The following is a 21,496-nucleotide window of genomic DNA, read 5'->3' as shown; positions in this document are numbered from 1 at the left end:
GGGGGGGGGATGTGTGTGTGGATGTGTGTGTGTGTGTGTGTGTGTGTATGTGTTCGGTGGTGGGGGGGGGGGGGGGGGAGATGTGTGTGTGTGTGTTGGGGGGTGGGGGGATGTGTGTGTTTATGTGCGGGGTGTGTGTGTGGTGTCCGTGGGCGGGGGGGGGGGGGGTTGGGAGTGGGGGTGTGTGTATGCGTATGTGTGGGGGGAGGGGTGTAGGGGGGGGGGGGGTGGAGGTGTGTGCATGTGTATGTGTGGGGGGGGGGGTATGAGTGTGTGTGTGTGTGTGGTGGGTGTGGGGGAGTGGGATCTGTGTGTGTGTGGATATGTGTGTGAGTGTGTGGGGGGGGGGGGGTGGGTGATGTGTGTGTGTGTGTGGGGGGGGGGAGGGGGGATTGTGTGTGTGTGTTTGTGTGTGTGTGTGGGGGGGGGGGATTGTGTGTTTGTGTGTGTGTGTATCAGGGTTGTATCCAAGGGGGTTGTGTCAAAGCATGTCCAATGAAAGTGGGGTTGTATCAAAAGTGGGAAGGCGGAGGAAACCGGTCATCACTGCCAGCAGTTGTAAAGTGGCAGTTCTAGTTATTATTATTATTATTATTATTATTATTATTATTATGAACAAGAGGATGCGGAGGAAACCGGTCATCACTGCCAGCAGTTGTAAAGTGGCAGTTCTAGTTATTATTATTATTATTATTATTATTATTATTATTATTATTATTATGAACAAGAGGATGCGGAGGAAACCGGTCATCACTGTCAGCAGTTGTAAAGTGGCAGTTCTAGTTATTATTATTATTATTATTATTATTATTATTATTATTATTATGAACAAGAAGATGAATTCCCGGGTTTGAGCGATCTTGTTATTTTGCTTTAGCCTTGATCTGGAGAACTGAAAAGGGATCCCTACCTCGACAATCAGCTGAACAGACCAGGTAGGCTCTCATATGTTGCCAAAGTGAGTTTTTAAAGAAGATACTCCAACTTTAGTTTTGTATGTAGCAGATGGGAGTGACATTTTTTTCCGCACCATCCCTACATAGAGAGTACTAGCGTACTCTCTGATAAACAAATGTGAGACAAAGTTCCATATTGAATTGAGTTATAGCCATGTTCTTTATAACCGGATTTCCCTGTGGTGTCTTTGTTGTATAATATATTCATGAAAGTTGCAGTCCTAATGTTGTTCAAGTTATTTGCAAAATGGCAGGACATTTATGGCAGTCGATTTACTGGTTCCATTTCTGAAACTGGTCTTCCACTGGTCCAAATGACCTATTGGTATTGTCAATGGACACATGTGGGAAAATTACGTGACCAGACCGGTTATCGAACCCAGGTCCTCTGATGAACCATGCCAGTGCTTTGCCATCTGAACGAACCTGATAGCTCAGATGGCAGAGCACTGGTATAGTTCACCAGAGGACCTGGGTTTGATTCCTGGTCTGGGTGCATAATTTTCCCACAAATATCAAATGGTTATTTTGAATCTAGCTAATTTATAAATTGGTATTTCGCTGGTCTCCTACTGGTCCCCATTGACCTACTGTTTTTTGTTGGTATTTTCTACTGGTCCAGTATTTCATTTACCTTATTGAAACCAGTGGAGCCTACTAGGCCATGGGGCATAGGGCTAAAATGTGCTCAATTTGACAATTTCGTGCAACAACGCAGGGGATTACTTAAAATTGCTATAGATGGGTTGGGGATGTGCTCCTGAACAAGAAACACCATGTCCCCAGACACCAGGGGGTGCTCATTAATTTTTAACGCGCACTTGATGAAAATGCAAGTAAATATATATTCATCAACTATACGTTACTGCATTTTCTTTTATTTCTGGATAGTTTGAGGAGTAAAATGAAAAAAATTGATTGTGATATTGTTTCTAGACCTCCTTTTCACTAAAATACACCAATAAACATGATATTTTTGTATCTAGATAGTCATAGCGATAAGTTGAAAATGAATCCAATCTGAAAATATGGTCCGCCGCAGCTGAAACACATGTTGTGCCGCAAATAAATCATTTTTATTTTACTTTTTTTAAATTAACTTCTCACTTCTACCTTCTATGATCAGTTCATCTTCTTTGATTTGAAGAATGGCAATGAGTGGCAGTTGACGGCTGACTCCTTTTACTTTTTAGAAGATTCATTTTCAACTTATTTATTTAAAACAGTACAACATGTATACATTACGCATGTCATGGAAAGTGCTTGCATGATTAACAGTGTTTAAGAGTACTGTTACTTTTGCTTCGTTTCCATGTTCAATACATAATGTATACATGCCAGGATAAGGCAGACAGACATAAATAATTGAGACAATCAAATTTGTTTATGATATCCATTACATTATAATTTACATCATTGTTCAATTTACAGCTTTCAAGTTTGAGAAATTTGTACTATTAACTATATTCACAGGTATAAGGTCGAAATCATGAACACAGGACTTTCATTTAAAAAATGATTGTACTTAAGAATAAATTAATTTTAAACATATCAACCACACATAGATGACAATCAGTGAAAAAATCACTGATCATCCATCCAAGAACCTGGGAACCTGCGCTTTGTTGGTATACAGTTGGTATACTCTCCTCTTCATTATCTGTGCTGTCATCTGTTAAACTCCCTGCTGTATCGTCTACCAAGTCCTCGGCCAAATCTTCTGCTGATAGACACTCACTAAACACAATGTCACTCATGTTTCTACTTTTGGCTTTGATGAAGACTAACTGTGGAAAGCTTTTCTGTAGTCGCGTCTTCAGATGCCATGTTCGATATGGTGCATCGATGCCGCTGACATCTTTAATGGCGCGGATAAATATCTTATTGAGTTTACTCAATGTAAGAATTTCTTTGCCTATAATTAGACGCTTTCTGATGGTGTTTTGGCTGAATTTGTCAAAAGCATCAATATAGCCATTTTGAACTGGGGTCAATGGCTTGCCAGGTTTACTCAAAAATCTTGTGTAGTTCTTGTAGCAGCCATGATGGTACTGAAGCTCCCTGGCAACCAAGTCCTCCCCTTCTATTTGATGCAGCATTTGTACATCCTCTTTTGCTTTTGCAGCCTTTAGAAGTTGACCTCCACTGATGAGTTCACATTTTACTAGCCTTACCATTGACCTCTTTCCTGAGATGTGACTGCGCTTGTATTGGTTGCTATGGCAGAAAATGCACTCTTCAGGAAACATATGTCGCCTGCTCCAATCTCTTTGGCTGCTGTTTGCATCTGAGGAACGCAACATTCTCTTTCTGCTGGGCTCTCCACTGCTTTCACTAACTACAACTGGACCATCGTCAAGTTCGTTCATGTCTGTCCCGGCATCTGCATTAAACAGAAGGAAGAAACAAATTTTGAGTGATTAGAATTTAACTTTTTTTCAACAAATATGAAACATGTATTTATTTTCTTCCTACCTACCAACCATTGAATTATTGTCTAAACATAAATATACACAATTGTTTTCATTTTTTTTCTTCCAGTTACTTGTATACCCAATTTTTTCTGACAATATATTTAAAAAAATATATAATACAACAATTATATTTTTGTTTGGCCTTTAGGATATCATGGGATGGAACGTGCAATTTGATGCAACAATAAAAACTTGTGCCATCTCACGTTGGTATTTGCCCCAAATAAAGCCGGCAGCATCATCCATGCATTGACAAAATAGCGGTCACACTCAAAGTAACTGTGCAAGTAAACATTTGCACCTTAAAAGTATACATGCACACTGTGCACAAAAAATTGTCGATAGCTCCGCCGTCTTCCAGGATTTTTTGAGAAACTGTTTAGAACAAAGTCCACATGTTATTTTTTTAAATTGTCGATAGCTCCGACGTCTTCAAGGATTTCTCGGGAACTGTTAAAAACAAAGTGGGGTTTTTTTTCCGCCACCAAGACGGCAAAGTGTTTTTTCATATCTAATGTATTTCATTGATATTCAGTTGTTGTTTTTCTACTCAGATCAGTGAGTAAATTTTCTTTTTTGCCTCAATAGTAGGTGACGTTTTTTTTCTTCAAAAAACTTCCATGTCCCCCCCCCCCCCCCCCCAAGAATCTATTGGTGCATCCCTTGTTATACATTTGTACACGCTTTGCTAGTAAAAATATTAATGACCATGACCACCGCGCAAAAAAACAACAACAAAACAAAAATACAAAATAAAAATAAACTCAACATGTGTTTATTGTTTATAATTATAGAGTTTAAAATTTTGCAAACATCTGTCTTTTTTAGTAACAAATATCAAATCATGGTTTTTTTAACAACTTCTCCGACAAGGTAAACATACTTTTTATTACCATCATTTACAGGACAGTAAGAAGTACCTACCGTACAATTTAGTAAAAATGTGTAGTCTACATGTACAAAATTATTTCTTAATTCTTTGTGGATCCTAAAAACTGTAATGAGGTGTGACATGAGCCTGATGACATAAACCACAATATCCCCACATATCATGATACTATTACTAAAGTAAAAGAGCATGCTTGCAATAGTACGATTTGTATTACTAGGGCATGCCCGTACTATATATATAGGACGTGCCCGTAAGTGCGTGATGTTACCGTACAATGAATGTATCGTCCCGACGCCGCAGCTCGGATGGCGCTGCAGTTAATCGGGCCCCCAAATTCCTCATCGACGATAACTAAACAATATATTATATGAATCGCACCGTACATACCTCCTTCTAGATCTTGTTCTTGTCTTGATATACTCACTCAGGCTCACTCTATTGCTCAAGCTCACGACTGAGTCCTCCCAGCTCCTCCAAATGGCGCCCGCTAGCCGCTACGTAAGTCCGGAAGTGACGTCCTCATTTGACTGTCCGGAAGGTCGCAAATCGCAGTTACGATGAATCGCAAATTAGTTTTAATTAGTTTTAAAACATAGTTTAACGGCAACATAGTTTGCCGACGGGAAATAAATGAATACGCTCTCAAATGTGCCATCCGAGGCAGAGTCTGTTCGCCACGTTCGGCACACGTGATAGCTCGCTGCTCTCTGATTGGTTGAATCGTTTTTTGGACATAGCTCGGTAACTACTTCTGCGATTAATTTAAAACCTTGAAAAGGCACATCCTCGGGTCCCCAGCAATATACCTGGCAAGTTTCAAGTATATCGGACCGGTAGTTGTCGAGAAACAGCGGTCACAGACAAACATACAAACAAACATACACACAGAGATTAGTGGAATTATAGATAGATAAATTGTAGTCTTGAAATAGATAAACAAAATCATAAAATGTACATTTCATCATGCATGACTTGCTGAGTCTGCTGTACATTTGTCAATTGAATTTGAAGATACTACTCTTCTAAGGCCAACTCCAAATCTTCCGGAACTTGTTACTAACTTGCTTGAATCAAGCATGATGATTTATTTGATCATGATATATGGCAATGTAATGTGAATTCTATCATCACGATCAGATTCTATCATCATGATCATGTCTATGTTTGCAGAACAATTGAAACTTTTGGCTAAACTTAAAGCTTACTAAAAAAATTACTACATAATCATATTAACTTACCATGAGATGTAGATGTTTCGGTCTTTTTCTCCTTCAGCCTGTTCACTTTACTGATGTCACAAAAGCGACGTGAACAATCATAATGGTAGCCAATGTTGGGATTTTCTGGTTTGGCTTCAATGCAGGATTGTGTATCGGCAAAATCAAGCCCCAGCTTTACCGCACAGTCGGCCAGTAAATCGCGTTCTTTACAGTCATAGAGCAACCATTTACTCGCAAATTCAACAAAGCGGGCCCAGTTTTTATCATTGAATTGAATGAAATTGCTTTTAGTTTTATGGACAACATGCATCACGCAAAATTTGGACGAAAATTGAACAGGTTTTCCTGTCACTGCCGAAGCAATGGGCGTCGCCATCTTGGTTTGTCAGCTACCGAACGGAGCTTAGTATGAGCTGCGTGATTGGCCAATTACGGCACCTGACGTATCTAGAGCGCTCATTCGCTGAATTTATCACGTGAACAACCTTGTCCGCGAATTTTAAACCTGATTTTTTTATCGAAATTCTTTCTTTATTTGTATTTTAATGTGCAGGTATATTTATTGGGGACATTATTATATCGAATGGAACGAATATTTTGCTGATTTTCATGAATAAATCAAGTAATCCCCATTCCTGTTGCACGAAAAAGTGGATTTTAATGGTATGCCCCATGGCCTATACTGGTCCAATTTTCTATGGGATTTTTAAAATGGGATTTGGCCTATTGGTTTTCTTCGACGTTTTCGACCTGGGTAGGACGTACCAGTATCAATACAAAATCACAGAACTACATATTATTACCTCCGCCACCAAAGGTGGATGGAGGTTATGTTTTCACCCCTGTCTGTGTCTGTTTGTTTGATTGTGAACAGGATATCTCAAAAAGTTGTGGACAGATTCGGACGAAATTTGGCAGAGAGGTAGCGTATGTGACAAGGATGAAAATATTCGATTTTGGTGACGATCCGGATTCGGATTCGGCTACTAGAATGTTTTAAGTGATTCTTCACCATTGGGAGATAGGGCCAAACACGAGACATAACAGGATATCTCAGAAAGTTATGGACGGATTTGGACGAAACTTTGTGGACAGGTTGGGTGTGTGACAATGAAGCATCGTCTCAATTTTGGTGAAGATCCGGATTCGGATTCGGCTACTAGAATGTTTTAAGTGATTCTTCACCATTGGGAGATAGGGCCACAATCGATACATAGCAAGATATCTCAGAAAGTTATGGACGGATTTGGACGAAACTTGGTGGACAGGTTGGGTGTCTGACAAGGACAAATCGATTCGATTTTGGTGAAGATCTGAATATGGATTCGGATATGAGAATTATTTAATTTTTAAGTTATTCTTCACCAATGAGTGATCGGGCTAAAACCAACATATAGCAGGATATCTCATAAAGCCATGGACGGACCTGAACGAAACTTGGTGGACAGGTTGTGTGTGTGACAAAGAAGAATCGATTCAATTTTGGTGAAGATCCGGATCCGGCTAGTAGAATTTTTAAGTGATTCTTCACCTTTGGGAAACCCAAAAACGATACAAAGCAGAATATCTCAAAATATTGTGGACGGATGATTTTGATTAAATGTGATTCTGTATTGTGATTTTCTGGTCTACTCTGGGATACAAAACGTAAACTGTCCACCTGGCGGAGGTTTGCTCCCTACTGAGTGCCGTTTTCGTTTATCTATGAGAGGTCATTAAAATTTTCAATTTATCTTCATTTTGAAAACAATGGCTGCCATGTTGATTTTCGAGATGGCTAATCGTCTGGATTTAAAGAGTTTCTACATAAGAGCATAAATGCCAAATTTAATGCTTGTATCCCAAAGTGAACGATTCATGCTAATATAGTAATGGCGGGTGTTATCGGTCTGCCTATAGCTATAACGCTATGAAACAAACAATAATCATTAACTCTCAAGCACTCCTTCCTTTCTCGACGCTCATGATTTAAAAAGGATCGAGCATGAACGAGCAGTCATAGGTTGGCAACCATTGCACGAGCTACAATATGCCCTCCTCCGGTATTTAATGAAGTTCTTTTCAAGGGAACTCGTATTTATAAGCCGGGTTGAAACCGACCTTAATTCAATGGACGGTCGTTGTGGCGCTTTCGCGATCACGTAGCTCGGAGGTGACCAGCAGGGGGCGGGAACAACAACAACAACAGAGTTACAAGAGACCGCTCATGCTCTTCCCTCCCTCCCCCGTCGGCGCCTCCTACCTTTCCTTCTTGCGTCTCCAGGTCGCCGAAGGAGGACGCCGAGGAGCGGACCGGATCCGAGGCAGCCTGCGCCGTGCCAGGTAAGCCCGTATAGGTTTAAAGTACGAGCCGGTTGACAATGACAATGAAAGTGCCGAGGAAGCCGTACACGCGCTTCCTGTCAGCCAGCGAGTCGTGATGGCATGTCGGCGTGTCGTCCATGGTACACACCGATCTGTACCCCCCACACCCCGTGTGCCCGTGTGCCCCATGTCCGCGCATCTTTACCTCAGGTCTTCGTTAGGCCGAGAAGCCTAGCTTGTCCGTCTTCCGGCGCGCTCTGCCATCTTGCGCCCGTCAGTCGGACCGAGAGGCTGATTGCGCCGAAGGGGGTGGTAGGGGCGCCGTTTGAGAGACATTCCCAGAGGCGGGTACAGTTCCCGCGGAGGAGCCTCCATGCTTTACTCGTACGGGGCTCGACCCTTCGAACGGTCAACGCACTACGTACGTGAGAACGTACGTGAGAAATAAATAAAAGCCGCGAACGCCTGAAAATGTCCTCTAATCTAAGCTCCGAGGGGTCGATCGTGGGTCGACGAGACCCCGGGTCCACCAGGCGGGCGATGATTCTCCGTCACGTCCGGAGCGCATTCCCGAGGGACGTGTTCCTTCATATGTTTATCGCTCGTCCCTATAATAGCGTAGCGGATACAGGTGGGATATCGTACAACCCACATGTGTGGACCGGCATGGTCACAGGGCTACGCCGATCTCCGCAGAGCATTTGTCCGGTACATAGCAGCACAACAGGTATGTTCAGTTTGTTCAACAATCGAGCTAATCGTAGTATTGACTATTGATCTGAGTTTGCGAAGACACCAGATCATCGGTGAGTGACCACTTCAGCGTAAAAAGTGATCACCACAGGGTGTTGTTGTTGTTATCGATAAGGTGAGAGTGTGTTCCTTCCCTTTTAACAACCACCGATACCTGCTGTTGGCCTAATGGTTAGGGTGGTGGGCTTGGGATCCTAAAATGGTTAGGGCGGCGGGCTTGGGATCCCAAAATGGTTAGGGCGGTGGGCTTGGGATCCTAAAATGGTTAGGGCAGTGGGCTTGGGATCCTAAAATGGTTAGGGCGGTGGGCTTGGGATCCTAAAATGGTTAGGGCGGTGGGCTTGGGATCCTAAAATGGTTAGGGTGACGAGCTTGGGATCCTAAAATGGTTAGGGCGGTGGGCTTGGGATCCTAAAATGGTTAGCGTGGTGGGCTTGGGATCCTAAAATGGTTAGGGCGGTGGGCTTGGGATCCTAAAATGGTTAGGGTGGCGAGCTTGGGATCCTAAAATGGTTAGGGCGGTGGGCTTGGGATCCTAAAATGGTTAGGGTGGCGAGCTTGGGATCCTAAAATGGTTAGGGCAGTGGGCTTGGGATCCTAAAATGGTTAGCGTGGTGGGCTTGGGATCCTAAAATGGTTAGCGCGGTGGGCTTGGGATCCTAAAATGGTTAGGGTGGCGAGCTTGGGATCCTAAAATGGTTAGGGCGGTGGGCTTGGGATCCTAAAATGGTTAGGGCAGTGGGCTTGGGATCCTAAAATGGTTATGGCGGCGGGCTTGGGATCCCAAAATGGTGAGGGCGGTGGGCTTGGGATCCTAAAATGGTTAGGGCGGCGGGCTTAGGATCCTAAAATGGATAGGGCGGCGGGCTTGGGATCCTAAAATGGTTATGGCGGCGGGCTTGCGAATCCTAAAATGGTTAGGGTGGTGGGCTTGGGATCCTAAAATGGTTAGGGTGGTGGGCTTGGGATCCTAAAATGGTTTGGGCGGTGGGCTTGGGATCCTAAAATGGTTAGGGTGGTGGGCTTTGGATCCTAAAATGGTTAGGGTGGCGGGCTTGGGATCCTAAAATGGTTAGGGCGGCGGGCTTGGGATCCTAAAATGGTTAGGGCGGTGGGTTTGGGATCCTAAAATGGTTAGGGTGGTGGGCTTGGGATCCTAAAATGGTTAGGGCGGTGGGCTTGGGATCCTAAAATGGTTAGGGCGGTGGGCTTGGGATCCTAAAATGGTTAGGGCGGTGGGCTTGGGATCCTAAAATGGTTAGGGCGGTGGGCTTGGGATCCTAAAATGGTTAGGGCGGTGGGCTTGGGATCCTAAAATGGTTAGGGCGGTGGGCTTGGGATCCTAAAATGGTTAGGGCGGTGGGCTTGGGATCCGAAAATGGTTAGTGCGGTGGGCTTGGGATTCTAAAATGCTTAAGGCGGTGGGCTTGGGATCCTAAAATGGTTAGGGCGGTGGGCTTGGGATCCTAAAATGGTTAGGGTGGTGGGCTTTGGATCCTAAAATGGTTAGGGTGGCGGGCTTGGGATCCTGAGGTCCTGAGTTCGAATCCTGTTGAATTAACGCCAGGTGGGGTTGACTCAGCCTGTTGGCAAAACGAGGTCGGCAAATGAGTACCAGATAACTGGTTATGGAGAGAAATTGAATCAGGGGCAGACACGCCCACAGAAAAATGATGCAACCAGCAGGCAGAACCACCCAACAACCACTGAACAAGCATTCTTTAAATACCATTGGCATTGCTGCTTCTCTCATAGTTTCATTAATTTAGTGTTACTAATTGAAGCATGTTTGCAAAACTATGCAACTGTTTGCCCCTATCAGGCCGTTAAATAACACCAGGTGGGTTGGCCCAGCCTGTCCGCAAAACGAGTACCAGCTGACTGGGTAACGGCGGGCACTGCATCAGGGGCACAGCCACGCTACCGGAAATGATGCAATAAGCAGCCCTAAGATGCATACAGAGCGCTAAGCGGGGTTAAGCAATAAATTGGTCCGCTCTGTCCGATTGTCAAGACGTCAATCGATGATCAAGGAATTATTTAATTTCAATTGAATTTTATATTTTGACATCTGCAGAGCACTAATCGGAAAATTAATCGGAATACGAATCTGCAGTTTCGCAGTACTTTGGCTCTGAATTTGGCAAATTGTACAGAATCTCGTCCCGAGTGCGGTATAGCAATTGCTTTAGTCTCTCTGCCAATTGTGGAATTTAAAATCGCCAAACAGGAAACTTACTGTTCTTTGGGACGTCATAAAGGGCACAATCAACAGGCACAAACAACTAACTTAATTTGTTAAATAAGGTGGTGTAAAAGACGGAGCATCAGTGGCGGTAAACTTCCCATTCAATGGGGTTTTTTTGGATGGCCTTTGAAACTTATTTTATTTCAGTTGAATTATATGGATGTGAACACTGTGGAACACAAATCACCTTGGTTTTACTTCCAAGAACTTTCAGTTTCATAGTACTTGGGCAAAACCGTCCGTCTCGACCAATCAAATTTGCCGCGCACTCTGAAGGCGGAGTAACAGTGAGATTCAGCCAAAAATGGTGGCGCTTAGTGATGCAACCACAGATCTGTTCGTTTAGACTTTGGTGAATTGTTTTTTCAAAGATCGTTCCAAAATCGTCTCGGAAACGTATAGATCGTGCTCGGAAACGCAAAGCAAGAATTGAAAATGTCCCTTCCCATGCCCTTCCCAAGTGGGGTAAGGTGTTTTATGAACTCTCAAGTTTGAAGGATGGATTGCTTCAATGGAGATCTTGGGATTTGGAAAGCACAAGGAAGGTTTCTAGGAGGACTACTATTTCTCCGACAAGATTGTGCAGAGGTAGTGCACCTACTTTTGAGCTGTTGAGCCTGGGTTTGATAACCGACCCAAATATTGACCGTTGGATCGGTCCTTCGCAGACAGGGTGGGCAAAGTGTGTTGCATCACAAAGTGTGTCGTACCTCGGATTCCCATCAAGATGGTCGACCCGCTTGCAGGCATTAGTTACTGGATGTTAAAGACCCCACTGTGTCTTTTACGAAGAGTAAGTGAGATCACCGGCACCCTGACCAAATTGCAAATTCTTGCTCAAATCCGCTCCTGACAAATGTCGGGCAGTCTCTGACATCAATTGGGAGAAAATTTTGCCCACTTCTCCATGCAGAATTCTTTCAGCTGTGCGATGTTTGAGGGGTTTCCTGCATGCACAGCTCGTTTCAAATCCCCCCACAACACCTCGATGGGATTTAGATCCGGGCTTTGACTTGGCCATTCCAGAACCCTCCATTTCTTTCTTTTCAGCCATTCCTTGGTGGATTTACTGGTATGTTTAGGGTCATTGTCATGTTGCAAGGTCCACCTTCGGTTGAGCTTCAACTTTCCGACAGATGGCCTCACATTATCCTCAAGCACCCTCTGGTACAATGAAGAAATCATAGTGGATTCCATGATGGTGAGCTACCCAGGCCCTGATGCAGCAAAGCTGCCCCAAATCATAATATTTCCACCACCATGCTTTACAGTTGGTATCAGGTTCTTGTGGTCAAATGCTGTCTTTGGTTTTCGCCAAACATGTCTTCTGGTACTGTGGCCAAATAGCTCTACCTTTGACTCATCTGTCCAGAGCACATTGTTCCAGAAGTGCTGGTCTTTGCCTAGGTGTTCATTGGCAAACTTTAGTCTTGTCCTGATGTTCTTTCTGGACAGCAAAGGTTTCCTCCTGGCACACCTCCCGTGTAGACCAAATTTGTGTAGCCTCTTTCTAATGGTAGACTCGTGCACTTTGACATCAACAGTGGCAAGAGCTACCTATCGGTCCCGTGATGACATTCTGGGGTTCTTCGAGACTTATTTCAGCATCTTGCAGTCTGCTCTCGGGCGTAACTTGCTGGGGCGGCCTGGCCTGAACAAGTTGGCAGTTGTTTGGAATCTTCTCCACTTGTAGATGATCTTCCGGACAGTCGAATGATTGATTTCAAATTGTTTGGAGATCTTTTTAAATCCCTTCCCAGACTCGTAGGCATCTATAACCTTCTTTCTGAAGGCCTCAGAGAGCTCTTTTGATCTAGGCATGGTGATGCCGCACACTTCAACAACAAAGAGCAAACCAAACTAAATGTCTGAGGTTTAAATAAGACAGGTTCCTCCAAGATCCTCTCTAACGATGTTCTAATCATTTGCACCTGAGCTGGTGCACCTGATTCTAATTTTCGGTATTTGAATTAGTGATAAATGTTGGGGTGTACTTACTTTTTCCACATGCGAAATTTGCATTTATGTTTATTCAAATTATACAATGGACTACAAAATGTAAATGTTTCATGAAATTTGTTATATTATATCACCTTTATCTCTCAGTATTGTTGAAATGGAGATCAAATAGCTGTTTGTTGAAATATGTTGAAAAAGTCAAAACTTTACATGGGGTGTACTTACTTTTCCACGTGACTGTATATCCATTTGGTGTTGGTGTTCTTCGGACTTGATTCCCCACTTATTGATTCATGTGATGCCACAAATGAAACAGCTCTTCTATTCAACAGATGCTTCCATAAGCGTGTTGTGCTCTGTCTTTTTTGTCTGTCTCTCTCTCCATCCTTCTGTGTCTCTTAAACTGGACCCTTCCACCTCCACTCTGTTCAGGTTAAATCGAGTCTATGGTTTCACTAGCAAGTTGCCTGTGCCCGCATGGGATTCTAAACGGGGCTGGGATGAAGGTGGAAAAAATGCAAATGCCATCTTCTGTCATTGAGCTGGCAAGCTGGGAGCAACAATTCGCATTTATTGCAAATCCTGATGCAATTTAAATGCTCTTACTTGGGGTCTGTAATAAAAATTTGTATTGGTGTCAAAGCCAGTGACCAATTTAAATGAATAGTAGGATAAGCAGTTAAATTTAAAAGATTGAAGAAAGCAAACCTGACAACTCTTGAAACGTCTTCATTTCACTTATATCTTTAACATGAGTTAAATTTTTCCCGAAGCAGGTTCGTTCGGGTCTATCATTTACTCATAGTGAAGGTAATGCTCCTAGCTTGGGAGATGTAAATGAATAAGATCGCACTGTGTGCACAACCATAGTCCTTTGTCCGTGCATGTGTCCGCATCTCTGTTCGTGTACGGTACAAAATGGCGTACACTAAGGGTTGCCCTCTGTTTTAATAGTATTATGATTGCTGTGTCCAAGTACAGTCACATGTTTATTGTTTTGCTCTTTTGGTAGCATTATCACACCGAAATAATCTCTATGAAAGTACAGGTCATTCATTTTGTTGTAATAGTCAAGTGATTTCAAAACCTGACTTGAGTACTGGCCCAAATAAATACTATTCTAGAGAGGTATTTATTTATCATGTCCGACTATTTGTATTTTATCATGTCCGACTTCTGGACACATTCGTGATCAGATTTCTCCAACCATCCCTATCCTGCACTGCTTCCCAAAGCTCTGGCAGAGACAGCTTGGTTGTAGTCTTTACCCCATTCATCCAGCACATACAAGGTCTGCCTCTTCCTCTTCTTCCCTGAACACACCCGGCATGGTCAATTTCTCCGAACTTTCGTTTTCTGCACACATGATGTGTCCAAAGTATGACAGTTTCCGTTTTAGCATCAGTGTTCTAATGTACATCTAATGTACATTTCTTCAAGCTCTCATTTGGTTTGTCTTCTTGCAGTCCATGGAACTTTTAACATTCGTCTCAAACACCACATTTTAAAACTGTCAATTTTCTTCCTTTCTTTCTTTGTCACTGTCCATGAATCACATCCATATATTGCAACTGGAAATACCGGAGCATTCACCAGTCTCCTCTTGGATTGTATTTTCACATATTTGTTTTTCCAGATCTTTATTAATCCTGACATTGATATTCTCCTCAACACCAAACCATCTATTAATTTATCATCTATTCTCCACTTACTTCCATCGAAGAAACCGTGAAGTTGAAACTTTCCATGATTTACAAATGATCATCTCCCAATATGAACACATTGATCTTCTCAGTTGAAAAGATTTTATTATTTTTTAGGTTTAAATAAAGACCAGCTTTTTCACTTTCCTTCTTCATTGTCTGCAGCAGTTTCATCAAGTCCACTTTACTTCTGCCAACAGAGTGGTGTCGTCAGCATACCTTAGATCGGTGATGCATCTTCCTCCAATCCCGACTCCAGCCTCGATGTCTTCCAAGTTTGATTTGCTCATGATGTGCTGACTTTATAGATTTAACCATAAGGGGAGAAAATGCAGCCTTGTCTGACCCTTTTCCAATTCCAAATCATTCTGTCTCTGAGCAATTCCACGGTTTTTAAATTCCACATTACAATACGTTACATTTATGCATCTATATATGTATATGTCATATGAGTAACCGTGGAATTGCCCCTCTCCAGATTCTGATCTTACTGTAGTTACTCACGATATACATCACTCTCTGTTGGTTTTGCCCCTTAATAATAATTAAATGTTTATTTCAAATATACTTCCATCATGGCAATGGCCGAATTAAGGTAAGCATTACAATCATTAATTTTACAAATAAGACATAGAAATACTAAAAGAAAAAGAAAAAACAGCAAGAGGAGAGCAACAATGGAATATTAAAACGAAGGAAATGGATAAATTGCATCTAAATGCCAAATGTGAGATTTTGTCAGACTACCCTATTAGCAACCAATCCCAGTACGAGACGACTCAGAGGCAGGTGATGCAGATAATGATTGTTATCAGTGTGAAGTGGCCTTGATGGAAATGCACCTGCTTGGGAAAAAAAATTGCCGAGGAAAGAAAACCAAACCAAAAGACTGATATTGGCATCAGACTTCAAATAGTGGGAAGAGCAAAGCTTGAAGAAAGTGCCCCTTGCAGATGAATCTTAGGTGGGTGAAGTGCTCGGAATTGTGGATTCTAAGTGAAAGCGGAATTATGAAGGATTTTGGAAATGACCAATTCTCTGGACAATTACGACAATTTACTGGCAGCTTCAGCACTACGAACAAATTGATCAGGTAGTTTGCACATTTCACGTGAACGGCCTTTTTCACATGTATGGAGGGCAACCACCACCACATGTTGTTATTGGATTATAAAACCTCGTTGGAAAATGAGGCTTAACAAAAAACACCAAAATGGCTTACTCTTTCCAACCTACTTTAGGTAAAACTCTGACCCAATACATTTTTGAAGCAAAAAAAAAAAAACCCATTTAGTTAATTGATTGCCACTCATCAGTGTGTCCCCTGGACATGTTCTGCAGTTATAGAAATAGGAGGAACGCCTTGCGCACATTCTTGTCGAATCCTTCATTAAGGTAATTTTATCGTATTGATTTCAAAAAAATACATCCTTAGACTATAATCCATGAACATATTGTCACGTCTGTAGCTCGTTAACACCAGCCTTGGACAGATATATGCTTAACCAGCCTTAACTCCTAAGGCGACCTCCCGATTATGGCAGTTATTGCGCGCGCGAGATGGAAGAGACACAAAGCGTTTAATTATATGAACACACAGGTTTAATCTTAAACCCAAACCAAGAACACAACAAATAAAAAATGTACCAATACTGATTTATAAGAAAATATGGCGTGGACGAAAATGACGAAAATAAATGCTAAGGTAACTAAATTCTACTGTTAGGATCCTCCAGTCAGGCACAAACCACGCACATGGGGAAAAGTAAGAAAATAATAATTCCCACTCCCCGGTACTTAGCTGTCCCCAATGGATCAATCCTGTTTGTAAGATCGCAGCTGTTGAAGCTCTCAGCCACCAGGCGGGAAACCTTGCAAAAATGGCAACGTCGAACGCCATGCGTCGAAGGCGCCGTGGGCGCCCGGGGGTTCCGCGAGGCATGAAGATGGCCCTCTTTCTTTCTCCTCCACTTGGGAAGGACAGCACGGCCTTCAGCTTCCTTGTGAGCCCAGCAATCAAAGCTCCCTCACGATCGCCACACAAAACCAAGAAAAACTCTCCTCACAGAGAAAACAAAAATTGCCATACTCCTTCACAAACCAAGCACTTCTTCTTCCTCGACCCCTACGTCCTCCACATGCATCACCCTAGGGGTGTGGCCTGTCGGTCCTGTCCCCCGCCCACCGTACCATGTTACTCTGCCTCTCATGGGCGGGTCTTTGCTGCACCGTGTCCACAAAGCGTGCATAACTTGGCCGGCAATGTCATACTTGGCCGGCTGTACTGACAAAAATGTTAGGAATGGCCACAGAGGGTTTCACGTACAGGGGAAATTAGCGTTAAACTCTATTACTAATTTACACATCATCATCCTTCGTATGATGAACATTTAAACACAACCTTACCCTACATTTTCCCTACTTAGTACATCGAAATGCTTCTACATGTCACATGGCCCATGCTATTTCCTATTCAATCCTACCTTTCCTACAGTATTCTCTTACCTACCCCATAAACGTAACAATATATACATAAACATGCTAAAGACTTTGTGAACCTTTGTAAGTAAATGTGTACTCTTACTAAAGTTCAAACAACTCTACATCACACAGTATAACTGAGGTGTGAGGTTTGGGGGATGGTGGGCTCAGGATTGTGGTGACATCAAGCGTTGAAACTGTTCACAAATTGGAGTGCGGGGGCGGGATCAGTCCGGATGAAGGCCGGTGGTCCATCCACGGGTTGAAGTTCAGCAACGAGATGGAGTACAGCATCACTCAGGGTGTCACTGCGTTCGGCGTTGGCAAGAGAGGTATGGGTGTAGGAGGTCATGCACTCATGCAAGACGAAGATCAGCTGACGCTCACGCTTTAGATCATCTGTTGCAGAACTCACACCAATTTTCTTGGGAGGATCATCGGTCGATTTAGGGAAAGCTCATGGAGTGATCATTCGCAGGGCTGTGCAGTGGTGGCAAGTGGTGGTTGCATGGTTGATTGACTTATCCATGTCAAGTGAAAAAAATGGCGATGTATCACTTTCTTTAGCTGTTGGTAAGATGGCCGTTTAAGCGTGATGTGGAGAGCCGTTTTAAAGCTGTTCAGGACCAGACGTGGGATAACAATGCATTCGCGGGTCGGTTGGAAAGGGTTGTGATATTGGACAACCAATGTTCCATATTTTTATATGGTTGTTGAATTCAAGAAACTTTTCACATCTTTGATATTGGTCAGCTTCTTTGAAGGTCAGCTACCTTGTTTGAGATAATATATCGATTGTGCGATAATAACATCTCGGTATTAACCAAAGTGTGTTACGTTTTTCATCAATCATATATCCAGTCATGCATGCAATTTTGACAGTTGATCACAACTAAACATCATTTCATATGTTTTTGTCTTAACTTTCTAGTTCCTTTTCAACAGCTGTCACAACCACAACAGTTCATGGATTGCATTGCAACATATTGCAGCATTGCAACAGTTTTCACCTCAGCCACATTTGCGGAATACAGAGAATGATAGCTGTGCTGCTGCACATATACATTTCAGGGAGGCGCAGGGCTGGTCAGTTGCACATGAGCAATGGATCATTCTCAGGATGTCAAGTGATGCACCTGAAACTTCCTGGGAAATAATAACTGCTTTGAAGGAGGTTGACATTTCAACCTGACTCTGAACTAAGCTTGGAGGGCCCAATGGAGGGGGTCATGTTCTGGTGTATTTTTTCAAGATGCATACTTAGAGATGTGCTCGCTTTACATTCTCTGTGAAGGCTTCTGCTGTGGGGTGGAGGGGGTTGGGGGTGGGGGGAAGGGAGCGGGGAGGAGGGGTGAATAATTCAACTTGGGCGTCATAGTTGCATTTTTCCTCCCTACTTTGGCTAGCCATACCTTATGTCATACATACTTACATAGTACATACATACATCAGGTATTGTGCAAGTGGTGTTGGCTTTCACTTCATAACTTGCTGCAACAAATAGAGTTGCCTCTCTAATCACTTAATCTGTAATGGCATTCCCATTTCCTGGATTACCCACCAGTAGTGTACATGACCATATTTCAGTACATACCTTTAGCACCCTTGTTATCCCTACTCCAAAGTACGTTGAGCTGTGGTGTCACAGCCTGAGTGTGCAGAAGCACTTAGTCATTGTGTAACAACGGGCCGGTGTTTCTGAGCTGTGTCTCCAATATTATCAACTGTACGGTTGAAACTTGTTGACTTCATAAGAAGTGTGATAGATAATTTTCCATTGCCTAATGGTGGAGTATCAGCACCAATACATCGGTGTTATCACTTGAAACAGATACATGAAGCACTTGTCTCTGCCAACATCGTCACTTGTGGCGTTATAACATCAGCCTCTTCTTGGGTGCTACTGATGTAATGTCAATTGATCACCAATCCTTTGTGAACCTCTGTAGGTGTCTTGCATTGTCCAGTTATGACTAGTTTGTGAGGTGTCTGTTCAGCTTCTGCTATTTCTAGAAGCTCATGACAGATTATATTTATTGTTTGAACTTTGTTCTTGCTAAGTAAATGTGGGGAGGAGGGGGGGGGGGGGGGGTGTGGACGGGGGACATTAAAATGAGCTCCGTCCGATTGACAGACCGACCGACCGACTGATCATCTGTCCATATACTTTTGTCCACAGTCTACACGATATCACCATATTTCAAAAACTGTTGGACATTTAGCTTTCATATTGCAGATATATATTCCTCATGACATTATCTCAACACTATTAGATCGCAGCTGCGATTGAATGAATTATGTTGCCACGGCAACCATCTCAGTAACTTGGCATGTTTGCACGATATTTCAAAAAACGTTCAACATTTAACTTTCATATTGCAGATATTTTTATATATTTCATATCTTCCTCATACCACCAAAAAGATGGGGGACCTAGGGTATCAACTCGTTACCAATGTGATGATACTCTTGGCTGGTATATTGTTGCATTTTCACCATGGCATACAGTCCTGGCAGTAGTAAGCATATCATAAATTGATCCTTATCCCAATAAACATAGGAATACACTTAAAATAAGAAAAATCGCTCCACTAGAAGTTGAGATATATGGATTTTAAAAAGTTTTGCGGCAATGCGGCAGCATGTTGGCCGCCATATTGGATTTCTCAAATCCTCCAATGGTGTCAGGCATCCATCAGTTCCTCACTCTCGACCCCTTCAAAAAATATGAATTCTACAGAAAACAATTATGCACCACATCTTTCCAGGTCCGATGAAATATTTGAATCAGACAACTGGATTTTGTCAGTCAAACAAAATTGAAAATCATTCCAAACAGGAAACTTACTGTTTTTAGGGATATCATAAAGGACACAAACACCAGGAACAAATAACTAATTCAATGTGTTAAATAAGGTGGTGAAAAAGACGGTGCATCAACGACATTAACCTTCGGAATTTTCTTTTTCTACAGCCTTTAGATTTTTGTTTGAATTGAATTTTATATTTATACACTGGAGAACACAAAATGCATTGTTCGCACTTCCAAAAACGTCCAGTTCAGCAGTATTTGGACAAAACATGAGGCAATTTTACGCCACATCAACAAATCAAATTTGCCGCTCAACATTGGGGGAATATTAAATATTTAGACAAAATAGCAGCATGTCGGAAATATTGATCATGCTCGGAAACGCAAAGCAAGAGTTTAAACGACCCCTCATGTCCGTTTCCTCAAGACTGCATGGGGTAATGTGTTCTATGAACTCGCCAGTAAATTTTTACTTTTGGATTAGATCAACCAGTTATCGACTCCCTCGAATGTGCGTGCACACAGTCATACGAGAACACATGATGGGAAAAAACATTTTGACTCGATCCTTCACCTGAACATTTTAAGCCAGCAGTGATCAAACACCCTTGTAAATGTTTGTTAGACATATCGGTGTACTGTACTTATGAGAGTCTTCTATACCACTGGTGTACTTTGATCTGAGTATGGAATTACATCAGTTGGAGGTGCCCAAGTGTCTTCACAATCAGAACTAGAATGGCACTCGATAGAGCGCCTACTTCCGCCAGGCTGAAGAGTGAACAGTCTTTGTTTTATATCCCACTGATAGGTCAGATCTGGATTCGGACCTGAACCAAAATCTACTCGACTTGTTCCTGTTACCTAACCAACTCAACCTCCTAGTTTAGTATTAACTCGTCCACAACTCTTTGAAATATCATGTTATATATCGCTTTTCATCCGATCTCTCAAAGGGGAAGAACCGCTTTAAAAATCAAATAATTCTCGTATCCAAATCCATATTCAGATTTTCACCAAAATCGAATCGACTCGTCCTTGTCACACACCCAACATCTTCACCAAGTTTCGTCCAAATCCGTTTATAACTTTTTGAGATATCCTGCTATATATCATTTTTAGCCCGATCACTCAATGGTGAAGAATTACTTTAAAAATTCTCTGATCCGGATTCTGATCTTCACCAAAATTGAACCATTTCTTCCTTGCCATGCACACAACTTTTAAAAAACTCTGGTCGCCGGATCCGAATCCGTATCGTTACCAAAATCTAATCGTTTCGTCCTTGTCACACGTGATACTTCTCTGCCAAATTTCGTCCGAATCCGTCCTCAACTTTTTGAGATATCCTGTTCACAGACAGACAGACAGACAGGGGTGAAAACATAACCTCCATCCACCTACAGAGGTAAAAATCTGCTGTTCAGTCGAGCAGTTCTATTTTCTTTCTATTTGCTTATTTATTTTGGTTCTCAGAGAGCTCCATCCTTTTATATTCATTGTGCAGGTATTCCAAAAAATTTAACATTAATTCGTTTCTTGACACAAGGTTGAAAGCATCTGCTTGTGTTTGCCCATCTTCATCACAAGGCAGATGTCCTCGTTATTGGAATGGGAAGCGCATGCCCATACTGGGAAAAGTTGAAAAGTTTATTGTACAGTGATGATTGCAAAAGTATCACATCGGGAATTGG

General features: G+C 42.4%; 2 protein-coding genes and 1 long non-coding RNA gene across 5 annotated transcripts in view; 1 reads left to right on the top strand and 2 right to left on the bottom strand.

Annotated features, from left to right (window-relative positions):
* LOC137436527 (uncharacterized) overlaps nt 1–8,355 on the bottom strand; it is a 52,031-nt gene extending 43,676 nt beyond the window's left edge. Inside the window, exon 1 of the long non-coding RNA XR_010986300.2 lies at nt 8,052–8,355. This is a non-coding gene — a long non-coding RNA (uncharacterized LOC137436527). The remainder of the gene's footprint in view (nt 1–8,051) is intronic.
* On the bottom strand, nt 1,645–5,852 carry LOC144888270 (uncharacterized). The gene is made up of 3 exons (XM_078765914.1): nt 5,561–5,852; nt 2,564–3,339; nt 1,645–1,776 (listed from the first exon to the last, which is right to left on the bottom strand). The coding sequence occupies exons 1-3, from the start codon at nt 5,850–5,852 to the stop codon at nt 1,645–1,647; spliced, it is 1,200 nt and encodes a 399-aa protein (XP_078622040.1).
* Nucleotides 7,697–21,496, top strand: part of CDK17 (cyclin dependent kinase 17) — a 219,809-nt gene continuing 206,009 nt past the window's right edge. Inside the window, exon 1 of one of the 3 annotated variants that reach the window (XM_068130388.2) lies at nt 7,697–7,864. The gene's annotated coding sequence lies outside the window, so the exon portion shown is untranslated. The remainder of the gene's footprint in view (nt 7,865–21,496) is intronic. The other 2 variants (XM_068130385.2, XM_068130387.2) reach the window with 2 other exon arrangements.

The sequence above is a fragment of the Myxine glutinosa genome, chromosome 11, assembly GCF_964187855.1.
Source record: "Myxine glutinosa chromosome 11, kmMyxGlut1.1, whole genome shotgun sequence".
In the NCBI taxonomy this organism is placed as follows: domain Eukaryota; kingdom Metazoa; phylum Chordata; class Myxini; order Myxiniformes; family Myxinidae; genus Myxine; species Myxine glutinosa.
The sequence above is the reverse complement of the archived record's forward strand: the minus strand, read 5'-3'. Positions and strand labels throughout refer to the sequence as shown.